Raw genomic sequence first — 23,769 nt, 5'->3', positions numbered from 1 at the left:
ACGACACAAACTAAAGAAAATATCTAAAACACAAAAAATCGAATAACTGAAGACAATAACTATTATTACAAAGTCATCAAAGAATTTAAAGAAAAAAGAATCAAGAAGGACAAAGGAAGAAAGAGAATTTGAAATAAAAAATAAAAAGAAGAAGAGGGAGTTTAAAGCCAGAAATTTAAATAAGTAGAAAATAAGAAAGAAGAAAAGGATATATAAAACAGAAAATAATAAACAGATTTAGGAAAAAAACTGAAAAAGAAGTAGAAGTTGAAAACTTTAAAAAGGGAACTTAAAAAGTGGAAGTAAAGAGAAATGGGAGAAGAAGCACCAGCAGTAGATTATAGTGCAGTAGTTGAAAAACATTTAGGAATTTGCGACCAAGTCATAAAAGGAGGAATGAGTATTGAAGAAGGACTTAAAGAAATGTTAGATGTTATTCCATTAGGATGTAAAGACACGGGAATATTAGAAAAAAATGCAGAAGCAATCTTAAGTGTATTAGCATCAGTTAAAGAAGTGAAAGAAAGTTATATTTCAACACTTTCAGTAGAAGAACAAAGTTGGTTAATGATGTATGTTTATAAAGGACTTGGAGCATCAGAAAATAAAGAAGCCACAATTGTTCCACCAGCACAAATTATGTTCAAATGGTTTAATGCAATCTATAAAGTTGGAGGAGATGGATGTGTTATGAGGGCTGTTTCAAGAAGAAAGGCACTTTAAATTCATTCAGTTTTTATTTATTGGTTTTATTATTAATTATTTAGAGTGAAAAATTTTTAAGAGAAAGATATGTTTGGTAAAAGAAAAGGAAGTTGATTATTAAATTAAAGAATAATGTTGTTTATTTGAAAAAATGAACTGACATAGTTTTAATGAGAGTTAGATTTAACAAGTTAAAAGAACTTTAATAGTTCATATTTGATATTAGCATGAATAAAAAGACTATTTTAAAAGTTATTAGTTATGCTGTAGCATTAATTTTTCTAGTAATTGCATTTACTACAGTATTATTAATTATGTTTTTAAATGATGATAGGTATAATTCACGACTAAAAGAGAAAGAACCATTTACATATGGGGATTCAATGGCTGGTTATAGGCAATATTCTCCAGAGTCAAAGGTGTTTCAAGTAATTTTTGTAAGTGACAATGACAAATACAATCTAGATTCAACAAAAAAACAACATATTTGTAAAGTCCATTTTGGAATGTTATTTAAAGAAAAAGATGAGTGGAAGTTTAATGAATCTGTTTCAAAAGGATTTGATGTTGTTTCTAACTATTTGTATAAAACAAGAGGAAATGAGATGTCTGAAATAATTTCTTTTTATGATAAATTATTTGTCTTTGATGATAAGACTGGTATTGGACATCAACTAGATATTAAGAATAAAAAGTTTTATGCACGTGTGATTATGGCTGATGGAAATGGAACAAGTGATAGTGCTTTTAAACCAGAATGGGCTACTATTGTTGATGATACATTATATTTAGGAAGTCAAGGATTAGACTCATTAAATGTGGATGGAGTTATTGGTAGATCAAATAAATATTACATTCAAAAGGTTAAGAAAAATGGAGTTTATGAAACTGTTGATTTTTCTTTCGTTTATAAGACAATTGATAATTTATTAGGTGTATCATCACCAGGGTACACTTCTATGGAAGCAGTAGTATTTTCAAATGTTAATAGAAAGTGGTATTTTGCACCAAGAAAAATAAGTAATATTGCATATAATGAAACATATGATAATCTTTATGCAAGTGGAAAATATGTTGTTGAGTTTGATGAAAATTTCCAAAATCCTAGAGTTTTTACAGACTCACAGTTTAATAAATCTCATGGATTTTCATCAATTAAATTAATTCCATATCAAGAAGATGTTATTCTTTATTTAAAAACATTTGAAAATGAAGATAAACTTGAAACTTTTATTGGAATGATGAATTTAGAAGGAAAATCATTGATGAAGGAGAAGTCATTAGGGGCAAATAAGTTTGAAGGAATTGAAATAATTCCACTTGACATTTGATGAGTAATAATTCATTTAATGACAATTGTTAATGTTCTTTTACTTTTTTTTTAAAAGTTTTATTAATTGTGTTAAAATAAAACTCGAAAAAGATGAACTTTAAAAGAAGTAATTTAGTTATGTCGTCATTCACTACTGCCATGGTATGTACTACGTGTTCTGGACTAGCAACAGCAATTGGTGGTATTGTTGTTTATTTATTTGGCGAGCCTGATTATAAAAAATTAGGAAAAATGTTAAGTTTTAGTGCAGGTGTGATGATTTATGTTTCATTTGTAGATATTTTAGAAGGAGCAATAAACTCAATAGGATTTTCAATACCAAACATAGCTGTTTGTTGAGTATTAGCATTAAATTAAAAGTATTAATAATATAGTTTTTTATTGGAATGATATTATTTGTTGTATTAGAGAAATTGATTCCTGAACCTGACTTATCTCGTTTTTTTCCAAAACCAAAAACTGAAACTGATGAACAACAACAAATAAGAAAAGAAAGAGAAGATATTCTTATGTTAGGTATTAAAACTGCTTTTAGTATTTGTCTTCATAATTTCCCTGAAGGGATTGCTGTTTATATGGCATGTTTGCATGGTGTTGAATCTGGACTACCATTAATGTTAGTAATTGCTGGACATAATATTCCTGAAGGATTAGCTGTTGCTGCTCCAGTCTATTCTTCTACTGGAAGTAAATGGGAGGCATTTAAATGGGCATTAATATCTGGAGTATGTGAACCGTTTGGAGCATTAACTGTTGGAGCATTATTCTATCCATTTTTAACACCATCAGCTATAGAAATATGTCTTTGTGGAGTTAGTGGAATAATGGTATTTATGAGTATTGTGGAATTAATTCCTTCTTCTTTAAAGTATATATCACCTGAGTCTTCAGCACAATACTTTTCATTTGGTATGGCGTTCATGGCATTTGGACTTTATTTTATGAGACTTTATTCTCTCTAATTGATTTTCATATTTATTCTGTTATTTATAACAAAAAATAAATATGGAACTAAAAAATTAGAGAAAAAAAAATAATTAAGGAAGTTGATGCAAGAAGAGCACAGTGTTGAAAAGAAATCATTTCTACAAAAATTTAAAGAACGAATTATTCAATTAATCCAAACAAAGAAAAAATATTTATTATTTAATATTGCAGGAGTTATTATATGTATTATTTTATCTATATTGTTTTCAATAAGTTTTTTAGTTATTACAAATAAACGAATTGAAAAATATTATGATTATCATGAAAGTGGACTCGATATGAGAAGTAATGCATTATTAACTTCTGTTAGTGTAAATGCACCGTCTCATATTCAAACTTGTTTTGTATCTTCTATTCCAGATTTAAATGATTCTTTAGAAGAAACTTATCTAATTCGTAAAGAATATGATGTTCCACAAAAAAGTGTATTTTTTAAACAAACACTTCATCCAACATCTTCTATAGATTTAATGTTTTCAGCAACAGATAAAAATAATAAACCAACTAATGTTACTTTGTACATTTTAAAGGGAGATAAAGAATTTCAAAGATATTCATTAGGTTTAGTAACTACTCCTATTTTTCAAATTGAACAACAGTCCTCATCAAATGTAACAGAATTAAAGTTAACACAACAAGAAATAGAGCAATTTTATTTTATATTTAAAACGTATATTCCTAATACATCTATTTTAACAGAATTAAAAGTATCTTTTGGGCAATATAATGTTGATTCAATTCAACATATTTGTTATACAGGTTCAGTTAAACATGACTTTACTGCTGGAGAGATTATGATTGTAACAAATACTGAAAATATTTATTCTAAAGTTATAATGGATTTTAGTGGAAAGTTTGTAAATTTTTTTAGAGGATATTTTGTTCATTTTTTTAAACTACTTAATGGATAGAAATGTATTTGTTAACACAGTTATTCCACTTAGTGTTGTATTATTTATATTCCTTTTAATAACATTTTCAGTAATATCAAATAGAAAGCGTAGAGATGATGAAATTGAATTCTTAAGACATAACCAAACTATTCAAAATTCAAAACGGGTTGAATATCAAAAAATAGATGAAACTAATTGATTAATTTATGAATATGTTATTATTTGTTAAATTATTTAAAATACTTTTGTGCTAATAATGCAATATTCTCATGTACATGAATGTCGTCATCACAAATATTTACTAATTGTAATAAACATAATAATCTTTGTTCATCATTTTGACATTCTTTTAATTGTTCTACTAAGTCATTATATTCTTTTTTTTCATTATCATTAAGAAAACATCGACATTTTTTTACTAGAAATGGATTTGCTTTAGAAATATGTCCATAACATGCAGTAGATCTATCTTTTCTTCTTTTAACAATAGTAGTAGTAAAAGGTCTAGAAGATAGTTTTTTAGTATTAAAAGAATCGTTAGTTTCATCAATAATATTTACTTCAATTTTTGTTTTAACTTGTCTTTTTTCTTGTTCATCTGTTCTACCAGTACTTAAACTATCTTTTTTTTTATCAAATTCCCAATGCTTTTCTTCATGTTCATTTTCTATATTTTCATAAACAAGTTCATCAGGAATATCTGTTTTAATGATAAAAGAATGATCAGATACTCCAAAGACATTATCAAGTTTTTCTATTTCTTTAACATGCTTATCTAACCAATCAGGATATTCAGGCATATTTTGAGGATATAATGGTTTATATTGTTTAAAAATTAAATGTGTTTTAGAGTTATCAAAGTTAACTTGACTAGAATCAAACAATGTATATAATTCTTTTTTTGTAAACCAATGTCTAAACTTTTGTTTTTCTTTATTAGTTTCAAGTGTTAATTCTGTTAAAGTAGTTTTATGAACTTGTCTTCGATACATCTTTTCTTCTAGTGTCCCACATGTTACAATTCTATAAGAAACAACATCCTTTTTTTGTCCTATTCTGTATGCTCTATCTACTGCTTGGTTCCCTATTGTTGACCATCCTTCATCAAATATAACAACTCTTGAAGCTCCTGTAATGTTTAATCCACATGCCCCAACTCGAATAGTCATTAATAATACTCCCCATGATGACATATGATTAAATCTTCGTAACCGTTCTTTTCTTAATCCATCATCTAAATCACCATCTATTCTCAAAAACAAAATATCTTTCGATTGAAGTAAATCAGCTATTGAGTCTAATGTCCTTTGGTATTGACTAAATAATAATACTTTCTCATTTGTTTTTTCACACATCTTTAATAATTTTAAAAGTACTGTTAATTTAGGCCATAAATTTATTGTTTCTTCATCAACCATTTTGATTATTTCGTTATCAATAAATGGTTTAGTTTGATCTTCTAGAACATCTTTAATAGCAGGAGGATTACTACAACTCTTTTCTAAATAACTAATCATTCCAATGATAGCTCTTATCTTATGCATTTTTAATTCATTCACATTAATTGATCTTAATAATTTTGTATAAATCATTCTTTGGTTTGGATCTAATTTAACCCAAACAATTAATTCATATTTATTAACAGTAAGAGTAAGACACTTACTACTGTCTGAATTTTTTCCCTCTTCTTCATCTTTTTCTTGTATATTAAGACTGATAGATGTTGTTGGTCTATCATCACCAAATACATCTTTCTTTGTTCTTCTTAAAATATATGGTCCAATTCTTTTAGACAACTCTAATAATCTACGTTTAGCAAATGGACTTTTCTCATTCCTTAAATTTGCGTTGGAAATTATTCGTTCAAAATAAGATTGAAACTGACTATAATCACCTAATAATGCTCCATCAGTTGTAAAGTCCATTATATTCCACAGTTCTAGTAAATTATTCATCATTGGTGTTCCTGTAGCAGCAATTTTGTGCTTTGCTTTAAAACCTTTTAAAACAGAAGAGGCTTTACTAATTCTTGACTTTATTGTATGTGCTTCATCTAAAATAATATAATCCCAGTTAATAACTCCTAAACTCGCTTCATCGTTTTGAACAAGATTATATGTTGTCAATAAAATACCTCCACTTATTTGTATTGAACTTATTGCAGCTCTTCTATCTGAAGGTGACATATGATGAATACTATAAAGTGTTACTGGTCGACACCATTTCTTTGCTTCTGTTTGCCATTGTAAGGCAACCATTGCAGGAACGACAATAAGAAAAGTACGAGAAAAATTATTATTTGTTAATCCTAAAACAAAAGCTAATATTTCAACTGTTTTTCCAAGACCCATATCATCTCCAAGAATACAACCATGAATTGTTGTTTCATTATGATGTTCCCATAACCATTTTATACCTGTACGTTGATGAGGTAATAACTGATTAAAAGTGTCAACTGATAACCAAAACCCACCATTAAGAAAATATTTATTTTGGTTTGTATTATACACAAATCCAGAAATGTCATTAGTTGTTTTAAGGTCAACTTTAGACTTACTTTTCTCAATTTTTTCTTTTATTTGTTTAATTTTTAATGGTAATTTTTTGTGACTTGGTAGTAATCTTAATGCACTTTCATAATATTTTAAACTTTCTACAAAATCAAGTTTTGTCTCAAACTCTTGTGCTGCATAGATTAATGAATTAAACTGTCTTTTTTGTTCTTTTGTTAGAGTAGATTTCATATTTCTTATTTTTTTGAGTTTTTTATTTAATTTTTATTAAGGTTTCCAAAGTTTATTGTAGAAGAAAGTTCATTTATTATAGTATTTTATTATTATCTATTAGTAGATATTTATTATTTATTATTCTTTTTAAGTTTTGTATTTGAAAATTCATTTCTATTTATATTTTATTGTTTATTTTAAATTTAAATTAGATTGTTTTGAAACATAGTCTAATATAATTAAATACCAGAATATGGAAAGAGAATAGAACAAAAGAGAAAAAGAAGAAGAATAATGAAATAAATTAGTATTATCAACGTTAACATAATTAAAATAATATTTTATATTAGTTAGTTCATTTATTGAATATAAATATTATAAAATGATATTAATCTCATTTCATTCATATTTAAATTTGAAAAAATCTAATGATATAATGTAATATCATAGATATTTAATGTAAATAAAAATAATTTAAATAATAACAATTCAATAACATTAAATAAAGAAATAAAAGAAACATCAATAAATGAACTAATGATAATATTATCACTAAAACTGTTAGATGGTGTTTAAAATAGAAGTTAATAATAAATAAAGATATGGAAAAACAGAAATATAATAGAATAAAGATATATAAGAAAATAAAGAAGAAATGAGAAAGAAATGAAAATCAAACATAAATGATAGAAAAAAAAGAAGTGATAATAAATATAAAGGAAAATGATAACTAATAAATGACAATACCAATAAAATTGAATTTAATTTCACTTTATTCTTCATGGAAATAAAATAATTGATATTAAAATGAAATAAATGAATAAAAGAATTAACTATTTGCAAATTAATGAATAGTAAAATTAATACAAACAAATAATCAACTAAATAACTTAATAAAATGACAACATAAAATAACAAATAACTATGAATAATTCAACAATCGTTAAAATATAAAAATATCAACAACTTATTTTGTTTGAAAAATTAAAGTATAAATAAATTATAGTAATACTATATAAATAGGCAGTTGACAATTTACTTAGATATTATTATAAACAAAGTTGCCAACTATAAATAAATGTTTTGAAAAATAAATTAAAAATTAATGAAACAACCAAAAAAATCTTTGAAATAAAATGAAAACTTTGTTTATTGTCCGCCATGGACAAACTCCATTAAACAAACAAAAATTAATTCATGGTAGAAAGTATTTACCTCAATGCCCTTTAAACGAAGAAGGAGTACAACAAGCTGAAAGATTTTATAGTTCTTATCAAAACCTTCCAATCTCAACAATCTTCACATCATCACTTTTACGTTCACAACTATCAGTTCAACACTTTATTGAAAAATATCCACACCAAATTTTAAAAGGATTTGATGAAGTTGATTTTGGGAAATATGAAGGGTTAACTATCTTTGAGAATGGTAAATGTAGATTAGATGAAGTATTTGATCAATGGAAAAAAGGAAATTATGACGCTCGAATTGAGGGAGGTCAATCATTAAATGATGTTGTTCAACAACAAAAAGAGGCTATGAAAATTGTTTTAGAAACAGAAGGAAATGTATTAATTGCAATGCATAGAAGAGCCTTAGTAATTCTTCTTTGTTGGACATTAGATATTCCATACAGCAAAGCAAGTGAAATAAACCCAAAGAACTTAGAGTTATTTACACTTCAATATAATTATGAGAGTCAAAAATTTATAGGTACGAAAGATTATTTAATAAGAGATTAATTTTTTAAAGTATTTTAAAAGTATTGTAATTTTCAATTATTTTATAGTTGTAAAAATATTTAGATGGAATATTAACGAAAATAAAAATAGTAAAATAACCATTTAATAAATTAAAATAAGAATAGTAATAACTGTAAAATGTAAAGAATGTTAATTTTTATCATATTCATTATTGGTATTTATTCATACAACTGTTCACCTGGATGTTCAAGTAGTTGTGTTTCAGATGGAAATTGTGAAATATGTAAGGATGAATATTATCAAGACAGTAATTGTAATATATGTCAAAATATTAATCCACATCAATCTATCAGTGATAAAAATCCATTATTTATTAAAAGAGATGGTGTTTGTCAAAAATTTTATAATGTTTATCAAAAATCAAATTGGATACCTTCAAATGATATCATTCCTTTACCTCTTAATTCTCAACCACTTCAAATATCATTTAATTCTTCTACATTATTTGATGTAGGACCTTGTACTTTCTCAGGAAATAAACAAAATCAATATCGTCCCGCTAAATGGTTAAAATTAGATACAACTGAAATGACAAAACAAGTTGTTGATATTATTTTTACATTTAAAAGTGAGTCTAAAGTAAATGTTTATTATGACTTATCAGATTCTTCTATAAATGTTATTGAGCCACACTGTCTTATTAAAGGATATTTATCAAAAAATGACCAGTCAAATCATTTTAAATTTCCTGTTCCTAATCAACAAGAATCAGAATCTCCTATATTATATCTCTTTCTTTCATTAAATGAAATGTCTGATGTCTCTTTAGAAATTTCTCTTACAGAAACATCTAATGAGACTAATACTCCTTTCTTTTCTTTTGATAATACATTGATTCAATCTTTATACTCATCACAATTAACTGCATCTTATACTTTTCCAATGTATTCTAAAGGAGAATATATTTATCCAATATGTGCACCTGGAAGATTAATGAAAGTTATGTTTTTTGAAACGGAATTTAAAGGAGATTTTTCATTGTTATTAGACTCTACTAAGTCAAATAGATATGTCTTTCTAGAAGAATATTCAAAAACATCTGATGGGATAACAAATAAATGTGTTAACTTTTGGAAAGGGGAAAATTTTGGGGTATTAGCTACAAGAGGTAAAGATGAAGGGTTAATAGTTAGAATAGAAGGAAGCAATGAAATGTCAAAACGAAAATTCGCATTATTATCAAGTGAAGATGATATTGATATACAAATAAGTCTTAAAACCATTTGTCCAAATGGTTGTTATTATAATAATTCACAAGGAACATGTTCTATAAGAGATGGAAAATGTTTATGCAAAGAAGGTTATGGTGGAGATAATTGTGTTTTAAAATGTTGGTATAATAATTCATGGCAACCTTCTAGTAATACGGGGAAAAATCAATGTTATTTTGGAATTGAAGGATGTGATAGTACATGTCAATGTATTGAAGGGTATAGTCTCAAAGACCATTACTGTATTAGTACAGCATGTTCAAAGAATGAAAAAGGAAAAGGAGTTGAATGTTTTAGTTATAATAATCATTGTTTGACTAATTGTAAATGTCAAGATGGGTATAATGCTACAAGTTTATTTTCATGTGTCACTTCAAGTTGTGGGAATGGAATTAATGATAATGAAGAAGAAGAATGTGATGGAGGAGAATATTGTACAGAAGAATGTCTTTGCGAGAAAGGATATAAAACAGATAGTAGTGATAAAACAAGATGTGTAAGTAAAAAATTAAAGTGGTATTATCACTTAGTGATATTAATAGCAGGTGTGGTTGGAGTAATGTTGATAATAATTTGTATTGTTTTATTATTTATATTCACAAGAAAACGAAAAAATGACTTCGAAATTTACAAACAACAACAACCACAATACTATCTTTATCTTGGTGGTTCAGTAAGTAGTAAACCACTAAAAGAAAATAAATATTCTATATTCCCTACAGATTTAGATTATGGCAATGAAGGTGTACCAACAGAAGTATTTGATACAAGGTTTGAAGAAATAATAATTAAAAATAAAAGTAGAAATAAATACATGATGATTATTGTTCATACTCCTGATAATCCAAAATATGTATTTCATTTTAATCCTCAAGTAACTATTTTGTCTCCAAAAAGTCACAGAATAGTTACTAGTTATATGACTCTTAAATGTACTACAAAAATTAAAGATATGAAAATACCATATTCTGCGTGGTTCTCAAAAAAGAAGAAAGGACTACTCAAAATTAGTCAAATCCTTCTTAATAAAACTTTCGAAAGTTGGACTCAAGATGATCAAAAATTATTGGATACTGAATTAAAATATGTTATTAAACGTTACCATCATTTCTTCATAATTAAAACTGATGCTGCATCTTCTACTCATCTTGATATGGATGAATTAAATATGTCAGAAAATCCCATCGCTGAAGGAGCAACTAGTAAAGTTTATATTGGTAAATATAGAAGTATTCCTGTTGCAATCAAAATGTTTAAATGGGAAAATTTAACTGAAGAACAAACAATAGACCTAAAACAAGAAGTAATTAATGAATGTGAATTAATGAGTAAGTTAAGAAATCCTTTCATAGCAAGTTATATGGGATCAGTTACTTATATCCCGCAAATATCAATGGTAATGCAATACTTTGTTTTAGGTTCATTAGGAGAGTATGTAAGATATAATAAAGATACTGATATTTATCTTCCTTATAAACTTAAAATTAAAATGCTTTTTGATACTGCTAGAGGAATGCAATTCCTTCATGAAAATAGAATTGTTCATTTAGACCTTAAACCTGATAATTTGCTTGTTAACTCTTTATATTTTGATTCTGCTTGTTGTATTAAAATTACCGATTTTGGTACTTCCAGAATTACTGAAAAAAATAAAATTGATGGAAATGATAATAAAGGACTTGGAACTCCAGTTTATCTTGCTCCAGAATGTTATGAAGATGACTATTCATTTGCTGGTGATGTTTTTGCTTTTGCTATAACTTCATGGGAATTATATTACCAAGAAGAACCATACAAAGACTTTAAGTCATTATTCCAAATCAAAGAATTTGTTAAAAGTGGCAAAAGACTTCCTCTTGATGACTCTATACCATTATTATTTAAAGAACTCATACAAGAATGTTGGAAACAAAACAAAGGTGATAGACCCAATTTTGAACAAGTGTCTCAGAAGTTAGTTAAAATTATTGACGATGAGGCAAATCATCCAGAATTAGATGCTAATACATACACAGATAAAATAGAGGACTATATTAACGCAAAGTTAAAGAAGTTAGATTCACTGTTAACTCTTGATTGAAATTACTTCAGTATTATTTTTTTTCTTTTATTTACTTTATTTAAACCAAACTCAAACTAAGAAGAGATTTTATTTTATCATCAAAGAAATTTAGTTTAATGACTGATGCTTGTTCACAATATTTAGAATATCCTTCATTAGAAAAGAAAGGATGGTTCTCATGGTGGTAATTCATTCCTTTTTAATACTTCTTATTTTTCATATCGACATTAAAACATAATTAATAATTTAAACAAACTTTCTCCTTAAGAAATATTTAATTAAGATATAAGTCATAGTATTGTGTTTAAAACAAGTCAAATGCATTATTCATGACATTCTGAATGACTAAAATTGTCATTATTTAATAATTGTAATAAGAGAAGTGGTTTATTTTATCTAGTCCATGAGGCTTTCCTCTTTCATAACTAAATGATTAGAACCATCACTTACACTAATAACTTGACACATAGTATTTCCATCTTTCATAGAGAGTATTTAAAAAAAGATAGTTGAGGATAATAAATTACGAATGATTGACAGAAAATATAGTTGTGTTTCACAGTTAGTGCTAATGTCTCATTAAATAACACCAATAGAAAAGAGATTGGAACGAAAAAGAATACCTAATGAGAGAAAGTAATAAAGTTAATGATAATGTGTCATTTAAAGTAGGATAAGAAATAATATTGTTTTTATTAATTAAGATACTATAATGAACTAGAAAAAATCTAACTGAGTTATACATAAATTGACATTAAGATGCCTAAACAATATTCTAAAGGGAAGAGTGTATTAAAAAAAGAACGATGCAAAAATTGTGGATCTAGTGAACATACAACAAAGGATTGTTTAGAGCGTCCAAAGAAATATGGAAGTAAAAGTATTGAAATGAAAGATATTCAAAAAAGTAAATCAAAACAAGAAGAAATCAAAGAATTAATAAACCAAACAGAAGAAATAACAAAAGAAATTCAAAACACACAAAATAGAATTGATTGTAAAGAATATTTTAATTCTAAAGAAGAAGAAGAAATGATAGAAAATGAATTAAATAAAAAAAAAATGGCAATAAAAAATTTACGAAGAAGAGATGATATTGCACCATATTTAAAAGATTTAAGTGATGGAAATGACAAAACTAAACAAGAGATAGAAGATATGAAAGAATTATGGGATAAAGAAGAAGATAAGACGAAACGAAATGAGATTGAATTTTTATAAATTGAATGAAATTGTATGTTATTTATTTTAATGAAAAAATAAACAAAAACGCAACAAAACAATCAATAACCAGGCATATCAGTTAATTTCACAAGACTTACATTTCCTGTTGAATTACCAAATGCCATATAACGAGCATTTGGAGAAAGATCTATTTCTTGAATTCTTCCAAACTTAGAAAATCCAGGGAAATTAGAATAAACAACTCTTTGTTGAACATTAGCAATTCTTATTTGTTTATCTCCTTTTGAAGATGACATTAAAAGAAGACCATTTCTAAAAACAAGATGATTACAATCATTAACAAGATTCTTAAATGTATGAAGTGGTTTTGGATGAGAATCTTTTTCAAAAGATTTCCATTCATATAAATTGACGATTCCTCCATCTGATCCACATGCAATATATTCTCCATTATTTGAAATTGCTAGAGAAGTAACATTAATTGCACCTTCATCATATACTAATGATCTACATCTCATCTTTTTAAGGTCCCAAATATTAATTGTACCATAATTACCTGATGTTAAATATACATCTTCAGTTGGATGAAATACACTTCCTAATATTTGTCTAGCACCTTTTAATTCATCAATAACTTGAAATGATTTTTTGTCAACAAGAATTGAACTGAGATTACCATCATTAATAAATGAAATATGTTGTGATCCAACAGTAAAATAATTTAGGTCAATTTCATCATATCCATCAAGCTTTGGAATATTTTTTATTTTATGTGAATTCATATCATATAATGATACTTTTGGTTTATTAAATGTCATTAAAACAGATTCATCAACAAATTTTGCTAATTCAATTGGTTGATCAAGTAATCTATCTCCAATAGGAAAACATTTATCTTTTTTCATTGCAAATAAATGAAGAAATTGATCTCTTCCACTTGTCATTAAAAGAGGTGTTTTATCATAAAATTGTGTTCCAGTAATAATCCCCTTACTTTTTCTCAACATTGTTGCATTCCTTAATAACTCAAAATTTAACTCATTGATTTTTTTTCCTTTTTTCTCTCGTTTAACTTCAGTTTTTAATAATGTTTTATCATTTTCATCTAATTCTTCTTCAACCTCTTTTCTTTTCCAAATATCTTCATATCTCTTACTTGTTACTATTTTTACTTTATTTTGGTCATCTTCATCCTCCCAAGCATTTTCCTCTTCTTCTTTTTTAATTTCTTCATTTTTATCTTCAAATAATCCAATCTCATCTTTGTCTTGATTCATGCAATTTGATTCAATTTACTATTATTTGTTCTCACAATTCGATTCTATCTTTCTTTTCTTAAAAAACCCTAAAAAAATCCTTTTTATGCGATGGATAACATTAAAAATATTGCAGTGTTTCGATAGGCCAAAGACCTCTAGTCCAACGGACAGATCAAAGGCGTCAAGGAGACAAAGCAGGGATTATTAAGCATCAAGTCTTATTCAAACGAGCTCAAACAATCACAACTCTTCTATGGTGACTAATAGCGAATATGCAATAGAGTTGGATATTCTGTGAATCACCACTTTTATATTTTCTTTCTCCTTGTCTTCTTATATTATTTGTCTTTGTATTAATTATGGTATTTTTATTTTTATTTATGTTATAATTATCAACTTAATGTTATAGGTTTGTGTTTTTCCTTAGTAAAATAATTAGCAAGTCATCCTGAAATATGATAGAAATGAAATGGAAATTGTATTTTTGAATCTGACTTGAGAAAAAACAAAATCAAAAAATAAGATTGATTATCGTTTTGTGGAAAACTAAGAAATCAACTTCATTTAATGGCGGACGAAGTTCCAGCAAAACTCGATGAAAAGTCTCAAGAAATTCTTAGAGAATATCTTGCAACAAAACAAGAAGATAAAACCCCTTTAGAAATGATTTACTTTGACCTTGCTGTTGGGTTACGTGAAGATGAGACAATGGAATATAGAATGGCTGTTGTTAATTTTGTAGAAAGAAGATTTAAACTTATTAGACATGGAAAAGTACGTGAGGAATATCCATTTACTTCATTAAATACAGTTACTGTATGTTCAAGTCCAACTCAATTTAAAATGAAATTAACATTATGTGAACAACCATCAATTTTATTATTAATGCAAAATGAAAGTGATTTTAATTCATTATTTGAGATTCTTCGAACTATAACAACTGATAACAATTCAATCTTATTCAAAGAAGATTTCCTTCAAGATGTTTGTTATTTTTTTTTTCTTCTTATTTTATTGTTGAATTTTTTTTTTTTGTTCATTAATAATTCCTTATTTTGATTACAAGAATATAAAAGATTTGTTAAAAACAAAAAAGAAATTAAAATTTATGATATAGTATTGTCATTTAGTAAAAATGGTTTCATGTAAAAAACATGGTAAAACATTTTGGGCAAGAAGGTCATTAAATATTTATAATGGATTAATTGCATTATATGCAGTAAATGGAGAAATTCCATTAACTATATTACCATTTAGTGATAACGTTGAAATTACTAAACATCAACGACTTATTTTAATTTTCCAATGTGTTATCAGACGGGTTTATTTAAGATTTGAAACAGAAGAAGAATGTAATGAAGTTGAAACACTTTGTAAAAAATGTCAACAATATTATCATAAACCACAAACAATGATAGTAAAAGATTTTTTTAGTGGAAAATTAGCAGATTTAACACCTACTTGTCGTGAATTATGTAATAAAAATAATTTATATCCAGAAGAATGTGAAAAACATTTTGATACATTATGTGAAATTCTTCGATCACAAACAAAGAAAAGATATGCTACGGTTACAGAGAAAAGACAACTTCAACAAAAAATTGAACATCCACAAGCTCATATTGAAAAACCAAAAAAAGAACCTCCACCAGAAGAAGATGATTTATTAAGATATTGTAAAACAGAAGACCCACATAAATATTTTACAAATCTTGTTTCTATTGGAAAAGGTGGATTTGGTGAAGTATTTTGTGCACAAAGAATAGAAGATGGTAAACCAATTGCTTTAAAAATGCTAAAACATTCTGTAGATGAAAGATATACAAAAATTGGAGCAGAAGTTGCACGTTTAAGTAATTGGAAACATCCAAATATTGTTGGATTTGAAGGGTGTTGGTTATATAATAATCAGGTATATATTGGAATGGAATATTGTTCTCTTGGAACATTAAAAACATTATTGAAAAATAGAATGAGACCATTTCAAGATGCTGACACAGCATTTTTATTACTAGAAACATTAAAGGCATTGAAATATATTCATGAAGAAGGATTTATTCATAGAGATATTAAAACAGCTAATATTATGTTAAAACAAAATTTTGAAATTAAAGTGATTGACTTTGGATTAGTTGTAAGAATTAATTCTAAACCATCAAATAGAGCTGGATCTAAAGCATATATGGCACCAGAAGTTATTAAACAAATTCCATATAATGAAAAAGTTGATATTTGGAGTATTGGATGTGTAGCACAAGAATTATTTGAAGGATCACCACCTTATAGAGAATTAGGAATGTTTAAAGGTCTTTTTAAAACAGCTACAGTTGGTGCACCTGGATTAAGAAATCCATCTAAAGCACCTCCTGAACTTGTTGATTTTCTTAAGAAATGCTTTTTCTTTAATCCAGAAGAAAGATGGTCAGCAACACAATTACTTGAACATCCATTCCTGAAACAAGCTGATGGGTCTATCATTAAACAAAGAGGAATGAAAGTAGGTATTTAATTTGTTAAATTTAGTAAATTAAAGTCTTGAAGAAATTATTACACATTACTTCTTTTCTCTTTTAATAATAAAAGCCAGACATTGATTTTTTTATTTTAAAGAAAACTTAAAAAGAAATAAAATGGAAGGTCATATTCATCATATCACACCAAGAAATATCACAGCTTCCATTCTTCAACAAAAAGTTGCTGTTCAAGGAATTATTACAAAATCATCTCAAATTCGTCCTTTACTTCAAACTGCTGTTCAATTTTGTCCATTAGATTATTCTACTCATGCAAGAGATTTATCTCATGCTGATGTAATGGTTAAATTATCATCAAAAACTCCTGATGGAAAACCTTTAGAACTTGAACCAGGACTATCTACTTATAAGGATTTTCAAACATTAGTTGTACAAGAAATGCCTGAGAGTGCACCAACAGGTCAAATGCCAAGGTCTGTTATTGTAATTTTATTAGACCAATTAGTAGATAAAGGTAAACCAGGAGATAGAGTTATCATTAATGGAACATTAAAAGCATTAGCTGGACCTAATCATTCATCTACATTTAAAGTTGTTTTAGAAGCAGAAAATATTAATACATTACAATCAGAAGGACCTGAATTAACTGAGATTGATAAAGAAAATATTAAAAAAGTTATGAAAGAAGAAAATCCAATTAATCTTTTGTCAAAATCAATAGCACCTAGTATTTATGGACATTCAGATGTTAAAAAAGCAATTCTTTTAATGTTAGTTGGTGCAACACCTAAAATTCGTTTAAGGTCAAGAGTTAGAGGTGATATCCATGTAATGTTATGTGGTGATCCATCTACTGCTAAATCACAATTACTTAGATATGTTATGAGTATTGCACCATTAGCTGTTTCTACTAATGGAAGAGGTGCAACTGGAGTTGGATTAACTGCTGCTGTTGTTAATGATCCAGATACTAATCAACGTACATTAGAAGCAGGAGCAATGGTATTAGCTGATAGAGGAATTGTTTGTGTTGATGAATTTGATAAAATGTCTATTGAAGATCGAGCAGCAATGCATGAAGTAATGGAACAACAAACTGTAACAGTTCAAAAAGCTGGTATCCATACAGCATTAAATGCAAGATGTTCAATTCTTGCAGCAGCAAATCCATCAAATGGAAATTATGATGTCAAAAAATCACCTATGGAAAATCTTTATTTTCCTGAATCATTATTATCTCGGTTTGATCTTATTTTTATTATTTTAGACTCTTCTACTGAAGAACTTGACAGAAGATTATCACAACATGTTTTAAAAATGCATAGACATTTTGATGCACTAACTGAACAACGTGGAGATGATGAAGTTAATGTATTAGCATTAGTAGACGCTGAAAGAGAAAAAATTGGAGATGCACCTGTTTATCAAGATACGTCTTTGTATGAAGGAGAAAAATTATTTACTAATAAATTCATTAAAAAATATGTTACTTATGCTAGAAATCTCCCAACACCTTCTTTAAGTGAATCTGCTAGTGAAACTATAGCAGATGCTTATGTTAAATTAAGAGAAAATGAAAGATTAAAAAGAATTAAACATAATTTTAAAATTAAAACTCTTCCTATTACTGCTCGTGCTCTTGATTCTTTGATTAGACTTGCTGAGGCACATGCTAGAATTCGTGGGAGTGATACAATTGATGAAATAGATGCTCAAGTTGCTGTTCAACTTATTTTCTATGCTCATTTTGATGAAAATTGGGAAGGAAATATAACAACTGATATTGCTAGAAAAGTACGAGAATATTTAACTAATGAATTAATTGCTGAATGTAAAGATGTTATTCAATTTGATGATATTCTTAGTATTTGTGGAATAGATAAACCAACATTAATGAAAATTTTACCTCAATTATCTTTTGGTTATGATGAAGATGAAGAATTTGTGTACAAACAAAACTAATTTTTAAATAATAATTTATAATTTTCTTCTTTTGTAATTTTTTTTTATTTTAATTAATGAAATAATAAGATTTTAAGATTCATAAATAAGAAGTTTAGACAAAAATTTATTATGTAATTTTATTGATTTACTTTGGCTTTTCAATAGCTGTCATCATAGTATATAATGGTCCATCGGTATTAACTCGTTTAATATAATAACTAGTTCTATCAATTGGTACTGAAACAAAATTATTATGGTGATGACAAATAACTAATCCTGTTTTTCCTGCCATAGCTACATGAACTGCTGCATTAGCTAAACACATACAAAAATGGGCATCAGCAGCACTACAAGGAGCTGATCTAATCATATATGAAGGATCAACAAATTTAATTGTATGTTCTTCAATTCCAATAGACTTTAAATACTTTGTAATAGAATCTCTCAAATAATTGATTGAATCCCAATGAAGAATATTTCCTGATTTATCTGTTCCTAAATCAAGATCTTTAGGTTTTTGATTTTGTAATGCACCTTCTGCTACTACAATAACAACATGTCCTTTTGACATTATTCTTTTACCAACAAATTCACAGATTTGTGTAATTGGAATATCAATCTCTGGAATTAATACTAAATTAGCATCACCATTAGCTAATGATGCATATAATGCAATAAATCCAGCATCTCTACCCATTAATCTAACTATTCCAATCCCATTCTTTGCTGATTTTGCTTCACTATGAACAGCATTAATAGCTTCTTGTGAAAGTCCAACAGCTGTTTGAAATCCAAATGTAGAATCAGTATAACAAATATCATTATCAATTGTTTTAGGAATACCAACAACGGTAATTGGAACTTTTCTTCTTCTTAATTCTTTATTGATTGCATTTGCTCCTCTTAATGTACCATCTCCTCCTAGTGTAAACAAAATATTAAAGTTATTGTCTATAAGAAATTGTGCCATAACCTCTGGACTTTGTGCCCCTCTTGAAGTTCCTAATATACTTCCTCCTTTTTGATGAATATCACTAACTATTTCTGGTGTTAGTCTTTGTACTTCAGACAATTCTGGAACAAGTCCTTCATATCCCCATCTTAGTCCAAAAATATTGTTTACATGGTAACGATTATATAAATTCAATACTAACCCCCTGATAACATTATTTAATCCTGGACATAACCCTCCACATGTTACAATGGCAACTTTTGTTGTTTCAGGATTGTAAAATATCTTTTCCATTGGTCCTGCTAGTTCTACTTCTCCACTATCTCTTTCTATTCCATGATTTTTGACTGCTGATAATTTCATTGTCATACCATTAACAAATGGTTCTGGTGATGCATAAATATTGTCAATAGTACATTCTCCAACTTCTTCTATTTTTAATGAAGGAAGTGGTGCGTCTGGGTTTTTAGGAATTAATATATGGTCTCTTCTTTTAACTGACATGTTTTGTTGTATTTTAGTTTTTGTCAATCAAAATAACTTCTTTATAATAATTTTATTATAATTTTTTTTGTTAAAAAAATGATTTTGTGTTATAGTTTCTATTCTCATTCTATCTTGACTTTCATACATTAAACTTTAATTTCATTAGTATGAAAATCTCTCATTTGCTCAATGAAAATAATACACCTTCATTTTATTTCATTGTTAATTAAAAAAGAGAATTAAGGAATAAAACTTAACAAGTTGGTTTGTATTATTTCTAAATTTATAAAAAATAACAATTCCTGTCAATAATATCAATTAAAATTACACTTTTTTCCAACTATTTAATTAACACCAACATCTTTTTTTAGAAGTATATTCTCATTGTCATTCAAACATAAGGAAGGTTGTACTACTATAATTTGGTATGTTCCTCACTCCATTATGTTTGTTTTTTGTTCATTTTATTGTAAAATCATTTCCTATCTAAACGTTCATACATATAATTGAGTTAAATAACAATCAATACTGTTTAAAACTCTTTATTTAATATTTTTAATATTATGTATTTTATATTCCACTTGATTAGGTAAATTTCATGTTAACCATTCCAAACTACTACTTATTGATACTCTAAATTATGTTAATTTATATGTTAGATTCAGTAATTAATCAATAATATAATAACGAAAATAACACATATGATGTTTTAATGACATTAAACTATTTCAAGAAAAGAAATATTCAATAGAGTTGTTCTATTCGTTCTGATTACTGAGTTGTTAATTTTAACAAACTCAATATTTTCCATGTTTCATAACATTGTAGCATTAATTCCTGTTAGTGTATTGTTCATTTCACATTAAAACAGTTCATAGAATGACGCTAACATTTACTTTTGTATTTTCTTTGATATACTAATAAACATAAATCTGAAAAAAAGAATATAAAAATGTATGGTACTTATCTGATTATATGGGAAGTAGTTAATTCATAGAATAAAATAGTGATACAAACCTACAATGTAATAAAAGTCACTATCAATTGCAAATATTTGTTTTATAGAAAATGTGAAAAAAAAAACGTAAGAAATTGTATGGTAATGATTAATTGAGTTATGTTTGCTTTAAAATGATAATATATGTATTGAATAAACTGTTGGTTTAATCAAATAAGTGAGTTGCATTAAGAGATAGATAAATAGTACAAACATAGATAATAAAAGGTTAGTCTGTATAAAACCTACAATTGGTTGCAGAGCGACTGAATAAATATTATTTATATGAATTAAGATACAAGAATTTTCACTATCAAAACATTATTCTAATAGTAGATTATTTTCTTATTACTGTTATCTATTTCATTAATTTAGTTTAAGTTTGACATCAAATCTTTTCTAACTTAAAGTCTAATAGTTACAGTAGAAGAAGTTATATCCATGAATATGGAAGAAGAACAGAAACTAAAATTGATTAGTTGTTAATTATTTAACTATTTAACATATTTTTATTGTTATATTTTAATGACTAGATAATGAGAAGAAATAGAAGGTTAATAAATAATGAATGGTATAACAATGTAAATTAGTGATTTTATTTAATACTATCTGTTCATTAAATAATATAAATGATACTTTGTTTTAACCCTTCAAAAAAAGAATTAAGTACTTTATTTGTTGTTATTCTTTTTATTCTTTCTTTTAATTTTATTAAGTCCTTTTCAATACAAGCAGTACATCAAAAATGTTATCATTATTATTGATTAACATTTTTTTTTTTTGATTTTGTAAATAACAGAATGCAAGAAATGAATATTCAAGAGTATAGAAGATAATGAATGTGGGTATTAATAAGATGTATAATAAGAATAATAAAAGAAATGAAATGAAAAAGCGAATAAACAGTAATATGAAAAGAAAATGAATAAGAAAAAATGAGAATAAATAGAATGTCAAGGCAACGAAAAAAAACAAATAATGGAAAATGAAGAGAAAGAAAGATATAAAAGAATAAAAATAAAGTAAGAAGTAGAAGTAAATGAAGAAAGAATAAAAGTAGAAAAAAGAGAAGATAAAAAGAGAGAAGATAAAAAGTAATGAAATAATGAGATAATAAAAGAAGAAAAGAATGAAATAAAAAGTGTATTTTTATTGTAAAAATTAGAAATATGAAATAAAAAGTGTCTAATTCAATTGTGTAAAATAATTGGCATTGTTTTATTAATGAAAAATATTTTATTATTTTTATGTTATTATTTATATGTATAATTACATCATGATGTTTATTATATATTCAATCATATGTGTTATGTTATTATAATATGTAACATGTGATAAAATATAAATGAATATGATATGAATATATGATATAGAATATAAAACAAAAGAATAACAAGAATAAATGATAAATAAAAGGAGAAATGATAATCAATGATATAATAATAAATAAAAAGTATAAAATCAAAATTAATATTAATATAAATCAAAAGAGAATAAATATAAATTGAAAATAGATATAAATGATAAGAATATAAAATGATAAAGATGAATATTCAAATAATCTAATACAACTAAATATAAAAGAATATAAATAAGAAATTTTAAATAATATAAACATAAAAATAATAAAATAAGAATAATATAATAATATATAGATAATAAGAATAATACAATGATATACATAATATAAACAGAGAAATAAATATATAAAAATAAGATATAAATATATAAAAATAAATATATAATAACATAATAAAAAAATACAAACAATTAAATATGATTCATCAAATCATCTATTTCATTAATATTTCATACAAAATGAATACAATTGATAATAAAATATAAACATAAATATATACAGATTGTATATTTATCATATTTTTTATTTTTTATTTTTATTTTATGAGCAAAATATAATAAATGGAATATTCTATGGAGCAAATTTTTTTGCATTTTTTTTCTTTTTTTTTAAATTATTTAGATGCATTATTTCTTTGCTAATTTTCGTAAACAAAATAATATATTATAGAAATAATCAAAATGAAATTATTTATTATCATTAATTCAAATAAAACGAATTAAAACATGAAATGATTAATAAATCATTCAATTAAAATAATAAAATGTTCAACTTTATTATTATTATTCTCAATATACAAGAAATGTGATTCAATGTTTAATATTTATTTTGAATGAATTTGTTAAATAACAATGTATAATATTCTTATTAATTTATTATTCATTGTTAATTGAAACAATATTGGAATGTTAATTGAATAATCAAGTAACAGAAAATGAAACATTTATTGTTTTATAGTTATATTATTTAATACATTTTGAGAATTGATTAATGAAACAATTATATGATAATCCATGAAGAACATTCATTACATGTTGGTAAAAATGAAATTTACTGGATTAAAAATATAAGAAAAGGAAACTGCATGAAGAAAATAAAAATAAAGTGGTTATGATACTTATATTACATCAATGGTTTTATTACTGAAAATAAGCATATGAAATTTCATCAAAACATTTTCAAATGTTAAGTTAAATACAAAATATACTGTTTAATTTATCTTATTATAAACAATTTCAACACCTTTGTTTACTTTCTTGAAAAAACAATAAATAGAACTAAAAGAAAACAAGGACAAAACATGTGACTATAATAAAATAGAAAATTAAAATGAATAATCAAATAAATTAATCAATAAATGATGAATATATTCTTAAAATAGGAATGATTTGAATCATGAATTGAAATTATTATTCATTTCATTCATTATTGT

General features: G+C 25.8%; 13 protein-coding genes across 13 annotated transcripts in view; 10 read left to right on the top strand and 3 right to left on the bottom strand.

Annotated features, from left to right (window-relative positions):
- Nucleotides 1–14, top strand: part of EHI_103710 (F-box domain containing protein, putative) — a gene marked incomplete at both ends in the record, with an annotated part of 924 nt that extends 910 nt beyond the window's left edge. Inside the window, one exon of the mRNA XM_001913437.1 lies at nucleotides 1–14. This exon is cut by the window's left edge and continues 910 nt beyond it. Within this exon, the coding sequence (XP_001913472.1) occupies nucleotides 1–14 (14 nt within the window).
- A 298-nt stretch (nucleotides 15–312) lies between these two features.
- EHI_103700 (uncharacterized protein) lies at nucleotides 313–723 on the top strand (the record flags this gene model as incomplete). The annotated part of the gene is made up of 1 exon (XM_001913436.1): nucleotides 313–723. The coding sequence occupies one exon, from the start codon at nucleotides 313–315 to the stop codon at nucleotides 721–723; it is 411 nt and encodes a 136-aa protein (XP_001913471.1).
- A 239-nt stretch (nucleotides 724–962) lies between these two features.
- EHI_103690 (soluble calcium-activated nucleotidase 1, putative) lies at nucleotides 963–2,036 on the top strand (the record flags this gene model as incomplete). The annotated part of the gene is made up of 1 exon (XM_643965.2): nucleotides 963–2,036. Exon 1 carries the CDS (start codon nucleotides 1,020–1,022, stop codon nucleotides 2,034–2,036), a length of 1,017 nt encoding a protein of 338 aa, XP_649057.2. The 5' UTR covers nucleotides 963–1,019.
- Nucleotides 2,037–2,128: 92 nt separating this feature from the next.
- On the top strand, nucleotides 2,129–3,015 carry EHI_103680 (zinc transporter, putative; the record flags this gene model as incomplete). The annotated part of the gene is made up of 2 exons (XM_643964.2): nucleotides 2,129–2,368; nucleotides 2,413–3,015. 2 exons carry the CDS (start codon nucleotides 2,129–2,131, stop codon nucleotides 2,998–3,000), a joined length of 828 nt encoding a protein of 275 aa, XP_649056.1. The 3' UTR covers nucleotides 3,001–3,015.
- Nucleotides 3,016–3,087: 72 nt separating this feature from the next.
- EHI_103670 (uncharacterized protein) lies at nucleotides 3,088–4,117 on the top strand (the record flags this gene model as incomplete). Its single annotated transcript, XM_643963.1, has 2 exons — nucleotides 3,088–3,878; nucleotides 3,937–4,117. 2 exons carry the CDS (start codon nucleotides 3,088–3,090, stop codon nucleotides 4,115–4,117), a joined length of 972 nt encoding a protein of 323 aa, XP_649055.1.
- Nucleotides 4,118–4,148: 31 nt separating this feature from the next.
- EHI_103660 (helicase, putative) lies at nucleotides 4,149–6,662 on the bottom strand (the record flags this gene model as incomplete). The annotated part of the gene is made up of 1 exon (XM_643962.1): nucleotides 4,149–6,662. One exon carries the CDS (start codon nucleotides 6,660–6,662, stop codon nucleotides 4,149–4,151), a length of 2,514 nt encoding a protein of 837 aa, XP_649054.1.
- Nucleotides 6,663–7,780: 1,118 nt separating this feature from the next.
- On the top strand, nucleotides 7,781–8,386 carry EHI_103650 (phosphoglycerate mutase family protein; the record flags this gene model as incomplete). The annotated part of the gene is made up of 1 exon (XM_643961.1): nucleotides 7,781–8,386. The coding sequence occupies one exon, from the start codon at nucleotides 7,781–7,783 to the stop codon at nucleotides 8,384–8,386; it is 606 nt and encodes a 201-aa protein (XP_649053.1).
- Nucleotides 8,387–8,533: 147 nt separating this feature from the next.
- Nucleotides 8,534–11,698, top strand: EHI_103640 (protein kinase domain containing protein; the record flags this gene model as incomplete). Its single annotated transcript, XM_643960.1, has 1 exon — nucleotides 8,534–11,698. The coding sequence occupies one exon, from the start codon at nucleotides 8,534–8,536 to the stop codon at nucleotides 11,696–11,698; it is 3,165 nt and encodes a 1,054-aa protein (XP_649052.1).
- Nucleotides 11,699–12,439: 741 nt separating this feature from the next.
- EHI_103630 (uncharacterized protein) lies at nucleotides 12,440–12,901 on the top strand (the record flags this gene model as incomplete). The annotated part of the gene is made up of 1 exon (XM_643959.1): nucleotides 12,440–12,901. One exon carries the CDS (start codon nucleotides 12,440–12,442, stop codon nucleotides 12,899–12,901), a length of 462 nt encoding a protein of 153 aa, XP_649051.1.
- Nucleotides 12,902–12,963: 62 nt separating this feature from the next.
- Nucleotides 12,964–14,142, bottom strand: EHI_103620 (WD domain containing protein; the record flags this gene model as incomplete). Its single annotated transcript, XM_648278.1, has 1 exon — nucleotides 12,964–14,142. The coding sequence occupies one exon, from the start codon at nucleotides 14,140–14,142 to the stop codon at nucleotides 12,964–12,966; it is 1,179 nt and encodes a 392-aa protein (XP_653370.1).
- A 549-nt stretch (nucleotides 14,143–14,691) lies between these two features.
- EHI_103610 (protein kinase, putative) lies at nucleotides 14,692–16,633 on the top strand (the record flags this gene model as incomplete). Its single annotated transcript, XM_648279.1, has 2 exons — nucleotides 14,692–15,108; nucleotides 15,242–16,633. The coding sequence occupies 2 exons, from the start codon at nucleotides 14,692–14,694 to the stop codon at nucleotides 16,631–16,633; spliced, it is 1,809 nt and encodes a 602-aa protein (XP_653371.1).
- A 121-nt stretch (nucleotides 16,634–16,754) lies between these two features.
- Nucleotides 16,755–18,560, top strand: EHI_103600 (DNA replication licensing factor MCM3; the record flags this gene model as incomplete). The annotated part of the gene is made up of 1 exon (XM_648280.1): nucleotides 16,755–18,560. One exon carries the CDS (start codon nucleotides 16,755–16,757, stop codon nucleotides 18,558–18,560), a length of 1,806 nt encoding a protein of 601 aa, XP_653372.1.
- A 127-nt stretch (nucleotides 18,561–18,687) lies between these two features.
- On the bottom strand, nucleotides 18,688–19,998 carry EHI_103590 (phosphofructokinase, putative; the record flags this gene model as incomplete). Its single annotated transcript, XM_648281.1, has 1 exon — nucleotides 18,688–19,998. One exon carries the CDS (start codon nucleotides 19,996–19,998, stop codon nucleotides 18,688–18,690), a length of 1,311 nt encoding a protein of 436 aa, XP_653373.1.
- Between the last annotated feature and the right edge of the window lie 3,771 nt (nucleotides 19,999–23,769).

Source organism: Entamoeba histolytica, genomic scaffold, assembly GCF_000208925.1.
Source record: "Entamoeba histolytica HM-1:IMSS scf_1104750517873 genomic scaffold, whole genome shotgun sequence".
Lineage (NCBI taxonomy): Eukaryota > Evosea > Mastigamoebida > Endamoebidae > Entamoeba > Entamoeba histolytica.
The sequence above is the reverse complement of the archived record's forward strand: the minus strand, read 5'-3'. Positions and strand labels throughout refer to the sequence as shown.